At 43.7% G+C, this 23,496-nt stretch overlaps 1 protein-coding gene across 3 annotated transcripts in view; it reads left to right on the top strand.

The window, feature by feature from the left end:
- LOC128399517 (aldehyde oxidase 4-like) overlaps positions 1 to 23,496 on the top strand; it is a 71,745-nt gene that overhangs the window by 41,307 nt on the left and 6,942 nt on the right. The window contains exons 20-33 of one of the 3 annotated variants that reach the window (XM_053361087.1): positions 1,902 to 1,998; positions 4,538 to 4,662; positions 6,346 to 6,479; positions 7,347 to 7,434; positions 7,888 to 7,974; positions 10,738 to 10,929; positions 13,989 to 14,216; positions 16,503 to 16,598; positions 16,861 to 16,989; positions 18,487 to 18,561; positions 20,515 to 20,567; positions 21,179 to 21,293; positions 22,068 to 22,133; positions 22,950 to 23,138. In XM_053361087.1, coding sequence (XP_053217062.1) covers positions 1,902 to 1,998; positions 4,538 to 4,662; positions 6,346 to 6,479; positions 7,347 to 7,434; positions 7,888 to 7,974; positions 10,738 to 10,929; positions 13,989 to 14,216; positions 16,503 to 16,598; positions 16,861 to 16,989; positions 18,487 to 18,561; positions 20,515 to 20,567; positions 21,179 to 21,293; positions 22,068 to 22,133; positions 22,950 to 23,138 — 1,674 coding nt within the window. Of the gene's footprint in view, positions 1 to 1,901; positions 1,999 to 4,537; positions 4,663 to 6,345; positions 6,480 to 7,346; positions 7,435 to 7,887; positions 7,975 to 10,737; positions 10,930 to 13,988; positions 14,217 to 16,502; positions 16,599 to 16,860; positions 16,990 to 18,486; positions 18,562 to 20,514; positions 20,568 to 21,178; positions 21,294 to 22,067; positions 22,598 to 22,949; positions 23,139 to 23,496 lie in introns of those variants that run through there. The other 2 variants (XM_053361071.1, XM_053361079.1) reach the window with 2 other exon arrangements.

Raw genomic sequence — 23,496 nt, 5'->3', positions numbered from 1 at the left:
TTTTGTGAATCTTTGTACTTTTGTCCATTTACTGCATTCATTTTTCCCGATTTGAACTAGAAAATGGTGAACTAGAAAATGGTCAAAATGAGGGTACCCATAAACATTTTTTAAGAAAAAAAGCACTGGATAAGAACATTAGAAAAGCCAAGGAAATGGCCCAGCTAGTCAAGCATCCTGTTTCCTCCTGCCAGATACAGTGGTACCTTGGGTTAAGTACTTAATTCATTCCGGAGGTCCTTTCTTAACCTGAAGCACCACTTTAGCTAATGGGGCCTCCTGCTGCTGCTGTGCCACCGGAGCACGATTTCTGTTCTCATCCTGAAGCAAAGTTCTTAACCCAAGGTACTATTTCTGGGTTAGTGGGGTCTGTAACCTGAAGCGTATGTAACCTGAAGCGTATGTAACCTGAGGTACCACTGTAAAGCCCAAAGTCAGGAATAAAAATAGCAGCCCTCCATGGCTGACGGCTTCATAATATTCAAAGTCCTCCCAAAGGGCGAGCCAAAGGCATCTTATACCTGAGGCAATTGAAGTGGCAAACACACACCTGCATAGGATCTGAATGACCTTTCAGTCTTAAGGATACTATTAGAACATGCAATACCCTTGTTTGACAGCCTATAGGTAAACACTGATAGCATTCAGATGACCATATCGTAATAAGCTGTGTCGCATTTTGGCTACACCCCTCCCCATCAGCCACCCCAAACTCATGCCTTTGTGCAAGCGAACAAACAAGCCAGGAAGGATTTCACCAACTACAGTTTTCCATTTTGTCTGAACCAAGAAACTATGGCATCGGAACAAGTCAGGACATTAAGCCAAACTGATGCTCATTTGTATTGCAGCTTGTTCAGATGAGCTTGAATCATCCACTGTGTGCCACTGTGTGCATGTATTTTATAGTTCTGAATTTCAAATCAAAAGGGTTTATCGGCTTATTAGGTTGTTCTGCCATCTCTTGAATCAGACATGTGTCTTTGAGAAAGAGGCAATGTCCATAAGTATACAGCAGTCTCCTTTCAGCAATGTCAGGATGACAGAGTACATACAAATGTATTTAGCTTTTGTAGAGTACCTCAGACCATTTAGTGCACTTTACATTCAGCAGGCGAGGGGAACCTGTAGCCCTACAGATGTTGTTGGACTACAACTCCCATCATCTGTATCCATTGGCCATATTAGCTGTTGGGAGTTGGAGCCTAGTGACATCTGAAGGGCCACAGTTCCCCACCCGTGGCATATAGTATCTCAGCAACCTTATAACAACCTATAAGATGTCAGTATCATTATCCGCATGTGATAGATTGTGGGGTAAGATGGTTGAGCGATATTGGTTCACTTGAAGACGCCTAGTAAATTCATGGCTGAGGCTCAAAGCTCAACACTCTGATTACTGTGCTACACCTCCAGCTGCTTTCTGGATGAAATACGTTCCCCATTCTCACAGGTACTACTCATGTAATAATACTCACTGGGGAGCCGCAAAAGTAGATACAACTTTCAAAGAACAATACGAGAATGGGGGTTGAACAAAGAACAAAGAACACCAAATGCCTTCACCATGACACGAAAAAGGGCGGATTTTGGGATGCCTGAGACAGACCAAGGGTCTTTTTTTAATGTATTTGTTTATTATTTATTTCTGGAGATAGTTCTTTCCCATACAGCACTTTGGACACAGATCTTTGAACAACAGGGATTTGATGAACAGGAAAAGAACCTATTGTTTAGTTTCTGATCAGGCATGAGCCAACTCCTTAGCTAGAGTAAAATCAGTGCAACTATACTGGGAAAGACTATCAGTGCATCTGAAAGAACTGTAAGATGGTAGTGATGAGGACGACATACTGCTTTGTGTTCTGGGACTGAATGCTGTGTTTCCTCCTATTTTTCAGGAAGCAGTTAAGCATAAGTCATTCTTGACAGAAGAAAAGAAAATAGAAAGGGGAAACGTTACAGAATCATTTAAGAATGTTGAGAACATCATTGAAGGTAGGGTGCTATCAGTAATGGATGGGGTTCTCGTGACATAGCAGCAAGCAGGTTCAGTCTATCTGTTTGTTGTTGTTTAGTCATTTAGTCATGTCTGACTCTTCATGACCCCATGGACCAGAGCACGCCAGGCACTCCTGTCTTCCACTGCCTCCTGCAGTTTGGTCAGACTCATGTTTGTAGTTTCGAGAACACTGTCCAACCATCTCGTCCTCTGTCGTCCCCTTCTCCTTGTGCCCTCCATCTTTCCCAACATCAGGGTCTTTTCCAGGGAGTCTTCTCTTCTCGTCTATCTGTTTACATTTCATTTAAATTGATCACAGATTGGTATGATTACCATGAGCACTCCTTATGCAGAAAACATAGCTGTGTGAATCAGAGATGGGGAAGACTTTTGATTCAGTTCTTCTTCTTCTTCTTTTTATTTTATTTTATTTTATTTTATTAATTACCTTCTAAGGCACAATCTCAAGGCGATTTACACATAAAATAATTTAAAACGGTAAAAACACAAAAACAACAAATACATTTAAAACAAGAGTAAAACCCTAACAAGTGGACACTTGTGGCAAAGATCCATTTATCCATGTCATGGACTGGTTGGATACAGAGAAGTTGTGAGATGAACCAGCTGGGAAGCCACCAAGGCAGGCACCCCCAAACTCGGCCCTCCAGATGTTTTGGGACTACAATTCCCATCATCCCTGACCACTGGTCCTGTTAGCTAGGGATGATGGGAGTTGCAGTCCCCAAACATCTGGAGGGCCTAGTTTGGGGATGCCTGCACCAAGGGAAGAAGGCTCAGAGCCCAGGGAGTGATGGTGGGACAACATCACTCAGAGGGAGAAGACTAGGAAGAGGAGGTGTTGGAAGCTGAAGAAGTAACAGGGTTTAGTGAGTAGGAAGAGTCTGTAGCAGAGAGTCAGTGGCTTGCTGCCCCCCCCCGGCTCTGCTGTCCAGGTAAAACACAATACACTGAGATATCTTCACAATAGGGGTGCATGGATCAGTCTGCTTTTGGTCTGTGTTAATTCTGCATGTTTTCATGTTTTTGCTGTAATCTACATGTTTTTTGCTGTAATCTGTGGTTTAAAAAACCAACAAAACAGCATGAAAATTTGTATTTCTGTATGCATTTTCTCACAAAATACACATTTCTAACATATTTTTGCTCTAAATTTGCATTTCTGTATAGCCTAAAACACATCCACAAACTGCATCATAAAATTGGGAGGTCACAATCCACAGGATAGCTGACCTTTGTAGGGAACCAATTCCTCAAGCACCCCAGCATTATAAACGGCTCCCTTATTATTCTCAGACATGAAAAATCACCACTCAGATGTAAGCCCTATTGAACTCAATGGGGCTTACTACCAGGAATGAGGATTTCAGCCTATTCTCCCCACTCCCAGTTTTGTAAAATATTTTTATTGTTATTTTCACACAGAAAGAGAAATACTATAGTCTGAAAAGCTGCATAGCACACCACCTCAGCTCCAAGAAGGCGGCGAATTAAAAGCACTGCGGATGCCTCAAAGAGAAAACAGAAACTCAAAGCCTTTCCTAAAGCTAGACAGACACACAGTCATACCTTGGTTGTCAAACGCCTTGGTACTCAGACGTTTAGGCTCCTGAATACCGCAAACCCGGAAGTGAGTGTTCTGGTTTGCGAATGTTTTTTGGAAGCCAAATGTCCAACAGGGCTTCTGCGGCTTTGATTGAGTGCAGGAAGCTCCTCCAGTTTTTGAACCATTCCGGGAGTCAAATGGACTCCCGGAACGGATTAAGTTCGACAACCAAGGTACGACTGTATAAACTCACCAGCTCCCCTCTTGTCCACACCAGTCTAGTCATCTGAGTAGTTTTTCATATTTTGTTTTGTATGGGGCTCTTCTTGGTTGCCCTTCAGTGCCTCTCTACCATCTGTTTCAATCTGTTGAAACATCTGTTGTCAGCTTCGCCTTTGAGCCAGTGCCACCGACTGGGCTCAACCTCTTCAGCCCCGACTGGGCCAGTTGAGCTGGGATAGCACTTCCAGAGACCTTCCACGCAGGAATCAGGTCTAAGTGCTGTGGACTCACAACTCAGAGCTGTGAGCACCAAACTCACTTCCAAAAGTCAGCGGAGCACAGCAGAGCATGAACCACACGAACGACAGCTTCGAAGAATAACTTCTTTTATTCTCTACAGCTACTGTAAAACTAACTAACAGACTAACAGGAGACGCTGGACTGCGTGAGTGTTACAGCTGCTTGAGCAGCGACCTTATCTATACACAGATAACACTCAGACTCCTTCTTTGAAGTCAGGCTGGAGCAGAATAAGTAATGAGCAAAATGTGCCCCCTCCTCTCTAAAACATTGTCAGGAGATTCTTGCAATGGGAAGGGGTGAAATATCCTCATCTGATTGTTGTTCCTGCTCGTCTTAACCATCCCCTTTTATGAAGCCTACAGGCTAAGACATGCAATGAAGTGCCGCATAGTATGGTGAGGTACAAATCTAATCAAATTAGCCATGCAATTGTTTTTTAACAGGCGAAATCCATGTCGGAGGGCAAGAGCATTTTTACCTGGAAACAGACAGTGTGTTTGTCGTTCCAAGAAAAGAGGATAAGGAAATGGATATATATACGTCTACCCAATATGGTTCGAAAGTCCAGGTGAGGCAACTCAAGTCTTTGACTGCTAGCGTGGGGAAACTCCACAACTATTTCAGCAGTACACATGAGATGGACCCCACTGGCACAAAAGAGTCTTAAACTGGATGTAATCAGTTGTTGATGTTTGTAATTAAAAACAACAGCATTTGTATTGATACAAAAGTTAGGTGCCACGCCCACTCTGCAAAATTCTGAGGATTCCGGGCACTCGCCCAGGGTCATTGTTCCTTTGGTAGCTGTCATCTTTTATTTCTACACACAAAAATACATATACACACATGCTGAATTTCTGTCTTTCAGCATGTGTATCCATTCTCCATAGACATGCTGCTGTTGTTTGACAGCACAGTGGTATCTCGGGTTAAGAACTTAATTCGTTCTGGAGGTCCATTCTTAACCTGAAACTGTTCTTAACCTGAAGCACCACTTTAGCTAATGGGGCCTCCTGCTGCCGCCACGCCGCTGGAGCACAATTTCTGTTCTTATCCTGAAGCAAAGTTCTTAACCTGAAGCACTATTTCTGGGTTAGTGGAGTCTGTAACCTGAAGCGTATGTAACCTGAAGCGTATGTATGTAACCTGAGGTACCACTGTACAGTGGTACCTCAGGATGTGAAAAGGGTCTGTTCCGGAGCCCCGTTCGCATCCTGAACAGAACGTAAGACGCGACTGCGCATCTGCGCGTGCGCGGGTCGTGTTTCACCGCTTCCGCACATGCGCGTGACATCATTTTGATTGTGCATGCACGAGCAGTGAAACCCGGAAGTAACGCGCTCCGTTACTTCCGGGTCACTGCGTAGCGCAACCCGGAAATACTTATCCTGAAGCGTATTTTTCCCGAGGTATGACTGTAGTGGTTCTTTTTCTCCTAATTTGTTGTAGCAGAATCTGTCTCCTGCACAAAGCCATCTCAATGATTCCCTACCAGCCAGATTTTTTGGGGGGGAGGCATGTTTTATCCAGAATATACTGGAAATTGTGCAGTGTTTTCAGCTAAAAGATTGGGCTGACAAAAGGTAGGTAAAGGGACCCCTGACCATTAGGTCCAGTCGCGGACGACTCTGGGGTTGCGGCGCTCATCTCGCTTTATTGGCCGAGGGAGCCGGCGTACAGCTTCCGGGTCATGTGGCCAGCATGACTAAGCCACTTCTGGCAAACCCAGAGCAGCACACGGAAACGCCGTTTACCTTCCTGCCAGAGCGGTACCTATTTGTCTACTTGCACTTCGTGCTTTTGAACTGCTAGGTTGGCAGGAGCAGGGTTCGAGCAACGAGAGCTCATCCCGTTGTGGGGATTCGAACTGCCGACCTTCTGATCGGCAAGCCCTTGGCTCTGTGGTATGTACAGGAAGTGCAAGGAGATGAAATTAAATACAGTGGTACCTCGGGTTACATACGCTTCAGGTTACAGACTCCGCTAACCCAGAAATAGTACCTCGCGTTTAGAACTTTGCTTCAGGATGAGAACAGAAATTGTGCTCCGGCGGCACCGCAGCAGTGGGAGGCCCCATTAGCTAAAGTGGTGCTTCAGGTTAAGAACAGTTTCAGGTTAAGAATGGATCTCTGGAATGAATTAAGTACGTAACCAGAGGTACCACTGTATGTACATCTGGAGTAAATATGCTATTAATGATCTAGGGAAATACTAGGCTTTTTTACAACCTGAAAATGTTTTTATTTTGCAGCAAACAGTGGCTTCAGCATTAAATGTTCAAGCCAATAGGATCATGACCCACACAAGGCGAGTTGGCGGAGCTTTTGGGGGAAAGAGTACAAAACCTTCATTTTTTGCCGCAGCTGCAGCAGTTGCTGCACACAAGTAAGTGTTGCAGTTGTCTGTGATTTTACTGAAAGCAACTAAAACGACAAGTGCCTTCTTCTTATACAAAACCTCTTACCATAGAATTTTATAGACATTCTGTGTTTTCCAAAAAGGAAAGGCAATGCCCACACAGCTTATGACAGGGCGTGCATGTTTTATAACTCAAAAGCACCAGTCAACATCTACTTATTGTTTGCCTCCAGGGGTCAGTATTTTGCAGGAGAGATTCAAGGACATACTAGAAATTAAAGGTAAAGAGACCCCTGACCATTAGGTCCAGTCGCGGACGACTCTGGGGTTGCAGCGCTCATCTTGCTTTATTGGCCGAGGGATCCGGCGTACATGTGGCCAACATGACTAAGCCGCTTCTGGCGAACCAGAGCAGCGCACGGAAACGCCGTTTACCTTCCCGCCGGAGTGGTACCTATTTATCTACTTGCACTTTGACGTGCTTTTGAACTGCTAGGTTGGCAGGAGCTGGGACAGAGCAACAGGAGCTCACCCCATTGCAGGGTTTCGAACCGCCGATCTTCTGATTGGCAAGTCCTAGACTCTGTGGTTTAGACCACAGCGCCACCCACGTGGTACATACTAGAAATTAGGTTTGTACAATAAAAGCAGATTAAAGCACCCTGTTGCCCTGGTGCAACTTATGCACTGAAAAGTGTAGAATGAATGGATGCTTAACAGGAAGATGAATAAACACTGACCAAGCAAATCAGCACGAGTGCTTATTGTCATATAACCTCACTGTAAACAGATCAAAATGCTAAATAAGAGCAGACAAACAGGATATCTGTAGAGCTGTTGGTTCTGCTAACAGCTTACCTTGAAGGTAGCCTAAGTCTTTGTTGTTTGACTTAGAACTGGCCGCCCGGTCCGTTTTATCATGGAGCGAGATGATGACATGCTAATACCTGGAGGTCGACATCCTCTTTGGGGGCAATATAAAGTAAGTAATACTGATTTTTACAAGCTCTGTTTCAGTGACATGCAAAACTTCCCCATGCTTTGAACTAGATTTTGCACATCCACTGGGCTAAGTCCTTGAGGTATCTCTCCCTACTCTTCCCCAAGAGGATTATTTTGACCCAAAAGTATTTGTTTGTTTATTAAAACACTTTTGGCTATCCCTTCATTGCAAAATGAGTAACAGTAATATCAACCCCAGACAAGGCACTAATACCTTGCAGAAGTCGGGGGTGCATGGTATGGTCAAAAGGGAAATATGTGTGTTGGGCTGTACAGGATAGGTGGCAAGCATCTTTTTAGATTTATCCTTTCCAAGGAAACCTAGTAAGTTAAAAGAAACACCAGTGGTTTCCAAGATAAATTCACACAGTTCAGAGAATGAAGCATGAGTCTGATGTGTCTTAACTACTGCAATACGCTATTGAATTTTTAGGTGGGATTCACGAATGATGGCAAAATCAAAGCTGTTGATCTTTTGTTCTACGTAAATGGCGGGTGTACACCTGATGAATCAGAACTGGTAAGTTTTTTCATGGCAGCACGTTGAATTCGCAAGTGGAAAATGGAATGAGAAAGGGGTTCTTCACGCATGATGGGATTTCAGAGTTTGGATCTCATTTCTGACATGAAGTTACTAGGCAGCCTTAAGCAAGTCTTTCTCTCACAGTCACAGCCCTCATTATCAATACAGTCATACCTTGGGTTAAATATGCTTCGGGATGAATATTTTCGGGTTGCGCTCCGCGGCAACCTGGAAGTAACAGAGTGCGTTACTTCCGGGTTTCGCCGCTTGCGCATGCGCAGACGCTCAAAATGATGTCACGCGCATGCGCGGAAGCGCCGAATTGCGGTATGTGCAGATGCGTGGACGCGGGTTGAGTTCGCTTCAGGATGCGAACGGGGCTCCGGAACAGATCCCGTTCGCATCCAGAGGTACCACTGTACGGGATAACAACCAGATTTGAAACATTTTGCTCCATGGTCTCTCTCGGCTTCAGAGGTGCTGATGCATCTCCTTGCCAAGGTTGCAAAGGATGGGGAGCGCTGATACAGTTCTGTGCCAAGGGTGCAAGGGAGCCTAGATATGCCTCTGTACACATAAGGTGGAATGTGAGGGGTGAGAGGAGCCATTCAACTGAGGCTCTTTTAGAGATTCTTTGGAAGTTTTGGAATGCATTAAGGATGCAGGTAAGGATAAATATATGATGACTGACCCCCCCTTTTTTTTTAGAATATGAAATCCAGCTGATTACCCAGATCTTTCTTCATCCTGAGAAGAAACACGCAGGTTTCTTGATGAGTGGGAAACAGGAACACGGAGAAGCTAGGCAGCTTTTACATTAACAATTTAGGTGGTATACTAGGTTCCAAAAAACAGCAACGTTTGAAGCCAACTTGGGTAGCTTTACCTAGTAGCTGGAGAGAATGTCTCCTCACAGAATGAAGTGCCATCTACAGGTCCTTTGAATGTGACTCTCTGACAGCATGGCATATAGATAAGTACAAAGTCAAGTAACCCTGATTACAAGACTTATAGCCTGGTCTCATGCATATTTAAAAGGTAAAGGGACCCCTGAGCATTAGGTCCAGTCGTGCCGGACTCTGGGGTTGCGGCGCTCATCTCGCTTTATTGGCTGAGGGAGCCGGCGTACAGCTTCTGGGTCATGTGGCCAGCATGACTGAGCCACTTCTGGTGAACCAAAGCAGCACACGGAAACGCCGTTTACCTTCCCACCGAAGTGGTACCTATTTATCTACTTGCACTGTGCTTTCGAACTGCTAGGTTAGCAGGAGCAGGGACCGAGCAACGGGAGCTCACCCCGTCGAGGGGATTCGAACCACTGATCTTCTGATTGGCAAGCCCTAGACTCTGTAGTTTAGACCACAGCGCCACCCACGTGGTACATACTAGAAATTAGGTTTGTACAATAAAAGCAGATTAAAGCACCCTGTTGCCCTGGTGCAACTTATGCACTGAAAAGTGTAGAATGAATGGACGCGCCACCCGCTTCCCCATGCATATTTACTGAGAAGTAAATTCCAATTTTGGTGCTGGTGCCCACTTGTGGAATGCCCTCCTCAGAGAGTCTTGCCTGCTGCCCCCCCTATTTTGTTGTCTTTTCAATGTCAGGTACAGAGCATTTGTTTATGCATTTTGAGCCAATAGCTTTATAACAAAATCCAGAGAAATGCAAAATCCAAAGGATAATTATGTTGTACTCTGTGGCCAGGAATTGCAAATTTGGTCAGTTTGCCTAAAATATGGACCAAACAAAATTCTCCTCCATCCCTTCCTGGGGCCCTCCAGCTGTTGCTGGATTACAACTCCCCATCTCCCCTGGCCATTGATTTGTCCTTTGTCCATCCAGGGACAACAACATATGGGCAGCCACATGTTCCCCACCCTAGCTTAGAGTCAATAGAACCAGGTAGACCATGGGATAGTTCAGACGTTCATCTCTAGGGGCTTGTCCACACTGACCCAAATACAGTAGATGTGAGGGTGAGTCTTTAGTCTTGGGGCTTGTGTTCACACTGGAATGAAAAATGTGAATTTGCACCTGCCCGTTTTGCCTACATTAATAAAGGGGTATCCACATGATGTCCTCCCCATCCCAGCGTTCTCCCAACCTTTCCTTCCTTAAATGTGGGTTTATTCAATCCTTGGAAGGTTGGGAAATGGCCAGGATTGGGGGAGGGACCCACATTTAAAGTAGGGAAACAATACTGGGATGCAGAGGATGTTTATGTGGACACCCATACATTAATGGCATGTGTACATTCTACTCCAGTGTTGACAAGCCCTTGGATTGCTCTGTGGCTAAAGAAATATGGAACCTGACTGTACATGCATCCAGGCGTACGCACAATTCAGTTGTTTGCCACATTCAGCTCCATAAGACGCAGTAAAGGTAAAGGGACCCCTGACCATTAGGTCCAGTCGTGGCCGACTCTGGGGTTGCAGCTCTCATCTCTCTTTATTGGCTGAGGGAGCCGGCGTACAGCATGACTAAGCCACTTCTGGCAAACCAGAGCGGTGCACGTAAACACCGTTTACCTTCCTGCCGGAGTGGTACCTATTTATCTACTTGCACTTTGACGTGCTTTCAAACTGCTAGGTTGGCGGGAGCAGGGACCGAGCAATGGGAGCTCACCCCGTCGCGGGGATTCGAACCGCCGACCTTCTGATCGGCAAGTCCTAGGCTCTGTGGTTTAACCCACAGTACTCTATAAGACACAGCACTTGTGATTAACAGGTTTGTTATCTATCCCCATGCATTAGGTAATAGACTACGTTGTGCTAAAGAGTTGCAACGCATATGATATCCCCAACTTCCGAAGCCGTGGATGGGCCTGTAAGACTAACTTGCCGTCGAACACTGCCTTTCGAGGATTTGGATTCCCACAGACAGCCCTTACTGCAGAAACATGGGTGGCAGCTGTGGCAGATCATCTTGGCTTGCCACATGACCAGGTAAACGAACGAACGATCAGAGGAAGTGCTGAGCAAGGAGCTCTGTACTGTGATTTGGGTACAATACCACGTTATCATGGCAAATCCATGTTCCCAACCCTGCATTTGCACAAAAATAATAATTGTGAGTCTCCACTTGCAGGAGAGGATTGGCAGAAAGGAGGGGGGCTTAACCCTTACTGTGCCAACAGATTCTTCCCTCTAAATGCCCCTTAAGGCCACCACCACCACAGCTTCTTTTCAGTTGGCTTATGAAATGTCAAAAAATTAACAAGCGTCTAAATTTTAGGCCCCCTTTGAAGCTGAGTACCAAACCAGCTGGATCTTCTGCCTCCCCCCTGCCCCCCCCCGCAGCCTCCAATTGTCCCAAACTCCTGACAAATATCAGTTGAGAATGAAAATAAGCTTCAGGTCACACCTGATTCAGTATTTGGGTGGTTTCTGTTCCTTCTTTGGGGATAAATTTATTCTAATCAGGGACTTTCCCAGACTGTTCCTATTTTGTGGGTGGGATTCAGTCACACACTGGCAAATTCAGGTTATGGGATTAAAGTGGATTGTGTTTTGTGAACAAACAAACAAAAAGTTACTCAACATGGGCATAGCCAGGGTTTTTGTTAGGGGAGGAGGCAGAACCTCAGTTAGTTAAGTATTTTTATTGATTTTTTATTGATTTAAAGGAGGCACCTGCCCCCTGCCCCCCCCAGGTACGCCCATGCTTCCCCCCCCCCAAATTGACTTTTCCTGGAAGGGAAACTGCCATGGAAACAATTGCTTGATGCGATGTCATATAACTTCCCTGCAAGCAAATGAGAACGAATGCTCGATAATCAGCCAACATCATATAACCTTGCTGAAAACTTTGTGCTAACAAATCATGGTGAATGCTCAATAAGTAGGTCATCTGGAAGTGACCTGGGATGTTTATTAGAAGAAACTAAAAATGTCTATGTTTAAAGATTGTACAAACACTCCCTCATGTGGTGAAACTATGGTTTGCAGGCATTCAAGTCCTATATAAGCCATATCAGAATTAAACCATCCCCTCCCCCTGAAACACTCCAGATCTTTCTGACTCTGTCCTTTACTGAAGTCAACTACCATATTTACTTGAATCTAATGTGCACCTTTTTAGGCCAAATTACATTGCGAAAATTAAGGTGCGCATTAGATTCAATGGCACATTTACATTAGCCAGCAAATCCGTTTTTTGGTTTCAAGGTTCTGAAAACTGAGGTGCTCATTAGATTTGATGGTGCATTCGACTCGAGTAAATGCGGTAACTTTCTCAGGACTGTGGTAGTTTGGGCGCAATTCACTTTAGGGAACAAAGAGATGGCAAAGACCATTATGGAAGCAGCAAATATTGTTCTACTCCTTCTGCAACACAATATTCTTCATAGTTACTTAAAGTACAGACTTGTGAGGCAATTCTGGTAGATTTCACCCCAAATTATCCTACTTCTGCTAACTTTGAGAGCAATCCTTACTTGATTTTGGAATACTTAGTTGCCTTTTGGGGACACATGTTACGTGCTGAAAGGTTCTGAAATTGCCAGTGTGAAATATACTCGAGAGTGGAGAGTGGATTTCATGCTCTTTATTCAGCTCATAGTGGTGAGGAGGAATGGAAGTTCCCCCACAATATCTGCTTTATATACATTATTTACACAATGGGCTGCACATGATTGGCTAATTCCGGAATTTTCCTGTAGGCCAATCAGGTTGTGCATTCACTTCCATCTGGAGCCAGATTGGGTGGCTCCTGCAGACCAATCATACTGCTGCATTGTTCCAGGACCAATCAGACTGCTGCATTCTGAATTCTATTCTAGGACCAATCAGACTGCTGCATTTTGGATCCTATTGTTCTAGGACCAATCAGACTGCTGCATTTTGGATCCAATTCAACTCAGTACATAACACAGTGACATCTAGCCATTTAAAACATAGACATTTTACTTTGAGATTGGGGGCTGGTTATGCAGGCTGAGGGTACACAGGCCTCTCTTACAGGCTACTGACTGGATATTGTGAATGCAACCAGAAGCTTTAAGCTTCAGTGGTTCTCCTTGGGACTGGTAGGGCATAAACAGTAGATAGAGGCAGAGCCAACTAATTCTAGTCTTGTCCACATCTTTCTCCCTTCTGGATTCTATAAGGGAGCTCACTAAGCGCTGGTTGCAGGCTGTTTTGTTAGAAAGACCCATTAAAATTGGGTGTGCTAATCCCTCATTAAAAATCCAGACTTGAAAGCTATGCTTTTGTTTTTGAAAGTCCTGATGCTGTTGTTTGCCTGCTATAACATTTTCAGGGCCTGTCCTTCCATTACCAGGGGTCAGCAAACTTTTCCAGCAGGGGGCCAGTTCACTGTACCTCAGACCTTGTGGGGGGCTAGATTATATTTTGAAGGAAAAAATGAACAATTTCCTATGCCCCACAAATAACCCAGAGATGCATTTTAAATAAAAGCACACATTCTACTCATGTAAAAACACTAAGCAGGCTCCACAAATAACCCAGAGATGCATTTTAAATAAAAGGACACATTCTACTCATGTAAAAACACGCTGATTGCCAGACCATCTGCAGGCTGGATTTAGAAGGCGATTGGGCCGGATCTAGCCCCCGGGCCTAAGTTTGCCTACCCATGCATTAGGGCCAAGTGTTTCAGATGGCTCAAGTAGCAGTTGCTAGGGGGGAGAAACAGCAAAGTGTTGGAGAAAGAACACTCTGTACTTCCTGGCCTGCCCCAGGCCTCCCAGGCTAGTTTACTATTCTCTGGTGTGTTGGAAGATGCTGTCTCATCAGATAAAAGCAGTGGGACAAGTGTGGATGAGTTGTTCCAGCCCAGGAGTAGGATTGCCATCATTTTGATTTTGGGACAGGGCTTCTGTGTGTAAGCAACTGTTTCTGTTGCCTAGTAGTTATGGAATCAACACTTTTTTAATACAAAACCTCTTTATCAGGAAAACAACAGCTTTTGTAATGAATGTATAATGTTTTGGCTTACAAGAACTTGGAAGAAATTAACAGTGTCGTGCATGTCTCCTTTAAAGGTCCGGTGGATGAACATGTACAAAGGAGTATCCGAGACTCCCTACAAAGAAGAGGTTGATGCTACAAATCTTGTCGCATGTTGGAAAGAGTGCCTGGAGAAGTCTGATTACTACAACAGGAGAAAAGCAGCAGAAGAATTTAACAAGCAAAACTACTGGAAGAAGAAAGGGATTGAGATAATTCCTATGCTGTTTTCGGTTGGATTTAATACCACATATTACCACCAGGCAAGCTTTTTGATACTCCAGAAATCTACCCATCTACAAAGTAAAGCAGAGTAACAACAGTCAAAGTTGTTAGAAACAAACAGGGCAAACAGCAATTTGTGTGGGTACAATGGCACAGGGGGAAAGGGTTAAGCCTTCTCTCCTCTGGTGCCACATTCCCAATTCAAATGTCCATCTCTTCCTAGATCTGCACTTTCCATTAAATTGTGGCACACCCATTCACAGATCTCTTGCCAACTTGTCTAGCTGTGGGTCATCGCCCCACACCCCCCAGTGTATTGTTCAGGCCACCCCAATCTCTGCCGTACAATGCATGATTCCAGGGGTCTTGGCAGGGTTTGTGTTTCCATTGGAAAATCAAGGCACAGCGGAGACTGTAGTGTCTTTAAGAAATATGGTTTATTTATACATATTCAAACCTGAGTCTGAATGAAGAGAGGGTTCTGAGCATCACATCTCAAGAGGGCACAGCACTGGATTCAAAGGCAGCCCAAATGCCACCTCATTGTCTCCTCTACCAGCCCGCATGACATCTGGCCCCACGCTTCTTCCCCAAAACCCTTGCTAAAAAACGCAGCCCAAGCTTCATGCAAAAAGGACACCTTTTTTTATATGTGGTGACATTATGCCCCTGCAACCCGGGCAACCCTCCCCTCCCAACTCTTCTGTCCACTACTCAGAGTGGTGAATGGGGGGACAGGGGACAGTATTTGCATTGTCAATCACTCTTAATGTCCCAGTACTCTGCTCTTTAAGACAGCATCTTAAAAAGCAGAGACATCACCTTGCCGACAAAGGTCCGTATAGTTAAAGCTATGGTTTTCCCAGTAGTGATGTATGGAAGTGAGAGCTGGACCATTAAGAAGGCTGATCGCCAAAGAATTGATGCTTTTGAATTAAGGTGCTGAAGGAGACTCTTGAGAGTCCCATGGACTGCAAGAAGATCAAATCTATCCATTCTGAAGGAAATCAGCCCTGAGTGCTCACTGGAAGGAAAGAGAGAAGAGAAGAGAAGACTCCCTGGAAAAGACCCTCATGTTGCGAAAGACTGAGGGCACAAGGAGAAGGGGACGGCAGAGGATGAGATGGTTGCACAGTGTTCTCGAAGCTACCAGCATGAGTTTGACCAAACTGTGGGAGGCAGTGGAAGACAGGAGTGCCTGGGGTGCTCTGGTCCATGGGGTCACGAAGAGTTGTACACAACTAAACGACTAAACAACAACAACACTCTGCTCCCCTTCCTTTCTTAATGGCACCTCTATCAGCTCATCTCCTGAACAGGAAAACAAGTATAGCCTGTATTTCTACATTGCGCTGGCATCTTCCCTTAATATTCCAAATATTAGCTAAATTGCAACATCTAAGAATTTAAGAGGATCTGCCCCCCCAACTCATAACAGTATCTATTTATTTGGAGTATTTCTATTCATTTTAAACATGGGTGAGACATAGCTTTAACAATAGCACAGGGGCAATTCCCCCCCCCCAATAGTTCAGAGATGGGAATTGTTTCAGCTTTTTGATTTGTGCCCCATCTATAAAGGATGTGATCAAGGGTGCAATGTGCAGCCATTAAAAAGAATTGGAAATTTACTATTCACCTGAACGAAATAGAGACATGACAGATTTCTCAGTGCGCTCATCATCCTTGATTGTTGACTAAGCTGGCTGGGAATTGTAGTCCAACATCCAGGGACTCAAAGCTGAAGAATGTTGTTATAAGGAACAGCTCTCTTTATCCTGTTGCTAGGCTTCAAGAAGGCTCCTAAGATACCAGACCAAAATCTTATCTAGTCAGTACCATCACTGGCAACTGCTTTCCATCTGAGTTATTTCCTACCCCTGCTAGTACCCCAAATTATCATCAAGTGACTGAACCTGGGACCTGTGCTCAAGCACTCTACTCTGTTATCAACGTGTCCTTTTTTCTGCCACTGTGGGATATACCGTATTTTCTGCTCTATAGGACTCACTTTTTCCCTCCTAAAAAGTAAGGGGGGGTGTGTGTGCGTCTTATGGAGCGAATGCAGGCTGTGCAGCTATCCCAGAAGCCAGAACAGCAAGAGGGATTGCTGCTTCACTGCACAGCGATCCCTCTTGCTGCTGCTTCTGAGATTCAGAATTTTTTTTCTTGTTTTCCTCTTCCAAATACTAGGTGCGTCTTGTGGTCTGGTGCGTCTTATAGAGCGAAAAATATGGTATCTTCTTTGCTCCTGAAATGTTTTTCTGTATCAAATCATAGTAGGATTTGATTTGATCGATAATCAGTTTGTTATTTTTCTGTAGGCTATAGCTCTGGTCCACATCTATCTGGATGGGTCTGTGCTGGTGTCCCATGGTGGAGTAGAAATGGGACAAGGATTATACACCAAGATGTTACAGGTAGTACGAAATATCAAACACCTACATACAAACAAAGCTACTCACTCCTTTGCTAGTTAATTGTATATGATCCAGTTTACATCTGTGTTTTTTAAAATAGAGAAAAGTTTCAATGTTTATACTTTCTGAGCTAGATAACTAATTTTCTAACAAGTTTTGCTCCTGTATGTGTCTAACTCTAACTATAAATGTTATTTTCCCCTGTTGGTTTGAAGTTAGGCTGTTAACCCCTGGTCAATATCTTTGTTTTCTAAACTAAAAGGTTGCCAGCCACGAATTGAAGATACCATTGTCTTACGTACATCCTTATGAAACAACTTCAGTAACAATACCTAATGCGGTGGTCACCGCAGGATCAATTGGCACTGAGGTCAATGGGAAAGCAGTCCAGGTTAGATACTTATCTGTGGCTATTTTTTTAAGTTCTCTGTTGTTCAGGGTGCGTTTGATATTTTGATATTGTTATGGTTTGTTCAAAATATTTCTGTGTATGTTCTCTTCTTCTGGCACACTGTGGCTGCATAAACACTATACATTTGAAAAAAGCATAACTCCCCCCAAAGAATATTGGAAACTGTAGTTTACTCTCTCACAGAGCTACAATTCCCTAATATGCTATAATTCCCAGAATACTATGGGAAGAAGATGTGCATTGCATGTGCATTGAATGTATGGTGTGTACTACGATGATAACTCAAGGCCTGTAAACTGGATCACTTAAGAATACTGCTTTGTTTTGGTTTTCTAAACTGAATTTTCCCAGCGTAAACAGATGCCAGTGTTGGATGCTGTTAAGGTTGTAGCTTAGAGGTGAGGAACCTGCAGCAGTTCAGAGGTTCTTTGGACTCCAACTCCCATCAGTCCCAGCCACCGTAGCCAGTGGTCAGAAGTGATGGGAGTTGTAGTCTTAAAAAATACACACTAGAGGTCCTGCTGTCATTCTGTGCCCACTTACCTAGAAATAAGATCTAGTGAACTCAGCAGGGCTTGCATCTGACCAGACGTGTATTGGTTGCACTATAAAAAAAACCCCACTGAAATTGGAGAATTGGCTTCAGTGGGATTTAAACATTACAAACTTTATTTGAAATGGGGCCTCGTTTTCTAGCTGTTAGAGAGTTCAGACTTACGCCTGTACTCACTTATACCCTTACTAGGAAGGACCATAGTGTTCTAGAGGGCTTGGTGGTCCAGGTTCCTTAGCTTGCAGGCCTTAATGAGGCTTGCAGACCTCCCCATTTGGCCCTTAGGCTGTTTAGCCACATCCACCTGATATCAGGTGTGGGCAGGTAAAAATACTGAACTTGAAGGAACCAACTACCAGACTTGGTATAAAGCAGTTTCTTAATATCCATTCTTTTTTGTTTATCATATTTAAGGACAAATGCAACTCTCAAGATCAGTCTTAGCTATACTTTCCTTCATGAATTCCACCCTAGCTTCCCATTATTTTGTAATCTGTTGCAATACTCTACAGTTATTCTTTTAGAATTCTCATTGCACATTATTTTCAGAGTGGTTATTTTATGCTGGGCTATAATACTCCAATCTGTGGTTATTGCTCCTGGCAGTGAAATTTGTATTTCTTTGATTTTGCATTTGAAAATGTATTCTGATTTCAGTATCCACCCGGAGAAGCATTTGTCAAAATCTTTTAAACAAATGAATAAAAATAAACAATGGCACTAAAAATTGTTTTTGACAAATTGCTCTCCTGTGCTGAGGAAACTTTGCTTATTTAATTTATCCATGTTATAAAGAAGTTTAAGGCCAGAAAAAAGTGCCAATCCTAGAGTACAATGCTGAAAATATTTTTTTTAAAGTGAAACTTGGGTTTCATTATTGTTGACTAATTTGTCTTACCTTTCTTTGCCACCCTACTTCACAGAATGCCTGCCAAATTCTCCGGAAGCGGCTAGAACCAATAATGAAGAAAAACCCTCAGGGGAAATGGGAAGATTGGGTAAACACCATCTATATCTTAGAACTGAATTATGACCCAACTTGCATCGCGTACTCAGAAAAAACTATCCTTTTTCCATTTGCTACGAATCTAAATAACAAGCCTTCCCCAACCAGGTGTCCTGCTGCACTGCAGCTTACCAGATCTGAAGAGGAACAAAACTTTCACCTAAAATGCAACTGATTAAGCTAGACCAAAATTAAATCTAAGCATGTTGTCCAATCTCAGATCTTGCACTGGTTCCAGATTCAATGTAAAACATACACAGTATTTTTGGAGAGATGTCAAAATCACAGGGCAGTTCACAGTCTATCAGTAGATCTCTAGCCCATTTCTGCAGGACTATTTAACACCTGTTTTGTTAATGGAATATTTGCAAAGAATGTAAGGTAAAAATAAAGGTAAAGGATCCCTGGACGGTTAAGTCCAGTCGAAGGCTACTACCTTGCTTCAGGCCAAGGGAGCCTGCGTTTGTCCACAGCTTTCCAGGTCATGTGGCCAGCATGACTAAACCGCTTCTGGCGCAATGGGACACCGTGAGGGAAACCAGAGTGCACGGAAATGTCGTTTACCTTCCTGCCGCAGTGATACCTATTTATCTACTTGCACTGGCGTGCTTTCGAACTGCTAGGTTGGCAGCAGCTGGGACAGAGCAATGGGAGCTCACCCCGTTGCGCGGATTTGAACTGCCGACTTTGCGATCAGCAAGCCAAAGAGACTCAGTAGTTTAGACCACAGCGCCACCTGCGTCCCTTAATGCAAAGAATGTAGGATTTGGCAAACCTACGTCTGATCTTGTAAGGCACTTCTTACTAGCTTCAGTAAAACTGCATGCCCAGGATTACTGTACTTCATTCTGATTTGTTATGCCTTATTAATTCAGATATCCTTACTTTAAATTGGATGATTCTTCTAGTTTAAAAAACAAGAGTAGTCCTCATAAGGCTTTTCCTTCTCATTTTCGCCATTGTGTTTTTAAATGGTTTTCCATGTTCAAGAGTTTTAATAGGGTGCCTCATTTATTTATTTTTAAAAATTCATTGAGTGTTGTGTTTTGGTCATAGCTGCTTTAATTTGTATTGTGAGCTGCCTGGGGTCTTGTATTTGGAGCAAGGTAGGATATAAATCAGGGGCGCGGGTGGTGCTGTGAATTAAACCACAGAGCCTAGGACTTGCTGATCAGAAGGTCGGCGGTTCGAATCCCCGCAACAGGGTGAGCTCCCGTTGCTCGGTCCCTGCTCCTGCCAACCTAGCAGTTTGAAAGCACGTCAAAGTGCAAGTAGATAAATAGGTACTGCTCCAGCGGGAATGTAAACGGCGTTTCCGTGCGCTGCTCTGGTTTGCCAGAAGCGGCTTAGTCATGCTGGCCACATGACCCGGAAGCCATACGCCGGCTCCCTCGGCCAATAAAGCGAGATGAGCGCCGCAACCCCAGAGTCGGTCACGACTGGACCTAATGGTCAGGGGTCCCTTTACCTTTACCTAGGATATAAATAAAATAAAATAAAAGATCTTGCACCCGTAATGGACAAGTAACCTCAGCTGTCTCCATTTTAAACACAGAGGGACTTCAGTCTGTGATGGGCTTTCCTACCCATCAGTGTAACACTGGCCACATTCATACAATAATATCTCTGCCTGATAAGCTGAAACAAGATCATCCAAACTGGTCTGGACTGTAGGACCCATGCAGGCAGCTGGTTGCAAGCTGTCAGTCAGCAAAGGAAAAAGAGACAACCCACCTTTTGCTGCAATGCTTAGAATGTTTTTAGTTCTGTGGGGCTGAAGAAATAGCATGGGAAGCCTCAGTGCAGGCAGATGTAGCTCTGGAAGGCAAATAATAAATCCTGCCTGTGTTGTGCAGAGATAGAAAGTTCATTCTGAATGTTCCTTGTTATTTTGCTGTATACACATTTATTTTTGAAATCTGATTTAAAGATATTCCTCTTGCAGATTACGGAAGCTTATGAGGAAAGCATCAACCTCTCAGCTACAGGCTACTTCAAGTAAGGCATCTATCGTCATTTCCTAAACTGCTGTCTTTTGGAGTACCACTAAGACTGATTGGGGTTGGATAGTTTAAAGTTAAGTCTCAAGCTTTGGATGGTGCATTTGATGCCAACTATACTTACTGTATATGTTACAACAAGGGGCTGTACTGTTTTCCAGGAGACCACATCTTATGTCGGAGGAGCCAGTGTTAGATGTAAGGCTTTCTTCAGCCAGAACCCGCAGGAACTTAGTTCTGGCACCTTTCAGGTGGCCGCCATTGCCATTATAAGAGAACAATGAAGGCGTTCATGGAGAGTTCCAGCACCTCTTTTTCTAGAAAAATAGCACTGGTTAGATGGCATCAAAGAAACCCCAGGATTCCGGAATTGGGGTGTGGACCAGTGTCAATTGCCATAATCAGATAGGGTTCAACAGGAAAATACCCATTCTGTCATTGGGTAGTCCATCTCACAGCCAGTTTCTTTTTCTGCTTCCCACCCTGTGCTGGCAAAATACAGAGCATTCAAGTAATTTGGCCTTTCTTTACATGATTTCTGTTGAGCATGCTGTAGTAAAACTGAAATCTAACATCTAAATAACTCTTTCCTTCCCCTCCACCCATCAGAGGATATGTCACCAATATGGACTGGAAGACAGGAGAAGGCCACGCATTTCCATATTACGTTTTTGGTACTTCTTGTTCAGAGGTTGAGATTGACTGCCTGACAGGTGATCATAAGGTAAAAAATGAGCACTACCTCCTCTTTGGCAATTCATAAGCCACTGGGTGGTTTGATGGGGCTCCTTTGCTCTCTGTTTGGATATGAACTGCTCTTTAACTGAGGGAACATTGTGCCACTAGAAGTTTTGAAAAGTAGCCAATATGACTGTGTATCAAAAAGGAATAAACAGCCAGCCACTGGAGATGGAAAACTTCAATTGCTGTTGGAATGGACAGCTGGGTTGTGCTTAAGATGCCCATATACTGCAACAGCTAGAATACTCTTACTTGTTCCTTGGTAGTATTACAAACTATCTGGAACCAGGCACTGTCATCACAGCCATGTTTTTTGGAGGAGGACATAACTCAATTGGCTGCACTAGAGTATGGCCTCTCCTTACAAGATAATTCTTGGAATAGGATTCTTCCTTTGTCGGAACCCTGGACTATCTGGGACACAACAGTAAACCCCAAGTTTTCCAAATGCAAGAGAGAGGCCGAACGTCAACATCAAAATGCCAGGTTTCTGGTTTCCATCCCTCTTCCTTGTTTTGGTCAGTGGGGGGAATCATCTGGTGCTCATATTCAGAGACTTCTGCAAGCATAAGTTCAAAAGGGCGAGTCAGGGCTCAAGGCATCAGAAATGTTCTGATGTGCTAGAAATTCCATTTTGAGGCCCCTGATATTGTGTTCATGGTTATTGTACTTTCAAGTTGGGTGTCCTTTGTATTCTACTTTTTATTAAGGCTTTATAAAAAGATAATGTGCTGACAACAGCTTATTTGTCCAACAGAACATCCGAACAGACATTGTCATGGATGCCTGCTTCAGCATCAATCCAGCTGTTGACATAGGACAGGCATGTACCAAGAGCTTTGAACTTACACTTTATACTAGCTGTAAGCAAATAGATTGGGGCCTTTCTGAATGGTAAAAAAATAAATAAATGCCCTGTTGCATTTTATTCTTGGAGTGCTTCTTCCTGTAAGCCTTGATCCAGTGCCAAAAGTGCAATTTTCCACCTGCATCTAATGGATGGGTAGGAAGCCTTGCTGCTTGCTGGCCAAGGAAGCAGCCTTTCATGAATAAGTTTGGTGGGCAGTCCTTCTGCAAAGTGTGCTGATTTGGTACTCCCCTGTGCATAGTGCATCTGATTCAAGGAAAAGTAATATGCAGAGAGGGGGCTTGAAAGGGCACCACAGCAAAGGGTATAAATGAAATGTCTTTCATATTGGAACTATCATTCAGTAGCCATTTCTCCATTACCAAGTGATCTGCCTACATTATACAGTACTTTATGAATAAATTTACACCAGCTTTATAGCTGACACGTATACTTGTTTTTGCTGCCACTGAAGCAGTCCTATAATACTAAAAGGGACCTCCTCTTTCAATGATCGCACAGTATATCCACCCTGCAGAATGAAAGTGCGGACAACTTCCTTGAAAACAGGCAGTACCTTTCCCCACCCCAACCATTCCCCAATTCATTTTTATTACATTTTTATTAAGGGGTTTAGCAATCAGCATGTCTGGAGCTGCAGAACTGAACACAGAGGAGTGTCAGAGCAAATTCCCAGCCCTCGTGGCTGCACGGGGAAAAGAGTAAATACTTTGAGCAAATCGCAGTCTATTTATAATGAAAATCAGAATTTATGCATTTTTATTCTGTCAGATTGAAGGCGGCTTTATGCAGGGACTTGGACTTTATACGATGGAAGAAATATATTTCTCCCCAGAAGGACAGCAGTACACGCTGGGTCCAGACACATATAAAATTCCTGCTGTCTGTGATGTCCCAGAACAGTTTAGAATCTACCTCTTGCCAAACTCAAGAAACCCAATTGCAATCTACTCCTCCAAGGTAAACAAATTAAAACTGTGGTGGTAGATAATACATAAGAGGGTGTTTGGTACAGATTAGTTACTATTACAATGAATCTCCAGGAGGCTAAGTTAAAGCATTCATCTCAAAGCAGATGCTCTAGAGATGGTTATCTCTAGAAACAAAGGCAGGCTTTTAAAGCCATTTTCTGGTATTTTATTGCCAGTTTAGCCTCTTATGTTTCCCCATTCCAGCTAATGCCTAAATATCTTAGGTGGATGCTTTGCGAGTCTGGACACATTGTCTGCAATCTGCCAAACTCAGACTTGCACAACCACTCTTAATTTTAATGGGATTATGCAGAACAATTTATTTAAAAGTTTTTAAATTGAGTTTT

Source organism: Podarcis raffonei, chromosome 1, assembly GCF_027172205.1.
Source record: "Podarcis raffonei isolate rPodRaf1 chromosome 1, rPodRaf1.pri, whole genome shotgun sequence".
Lineage (NCBI taxonomy): Eukaryota > Metazoa > Chordata > Lepidosauria > Squamata > Lacertidae > Podarcis > Podarcis raffonei.
This window is presented reverse-complemented; position numbering and strand designations above follow the sequence as displayed.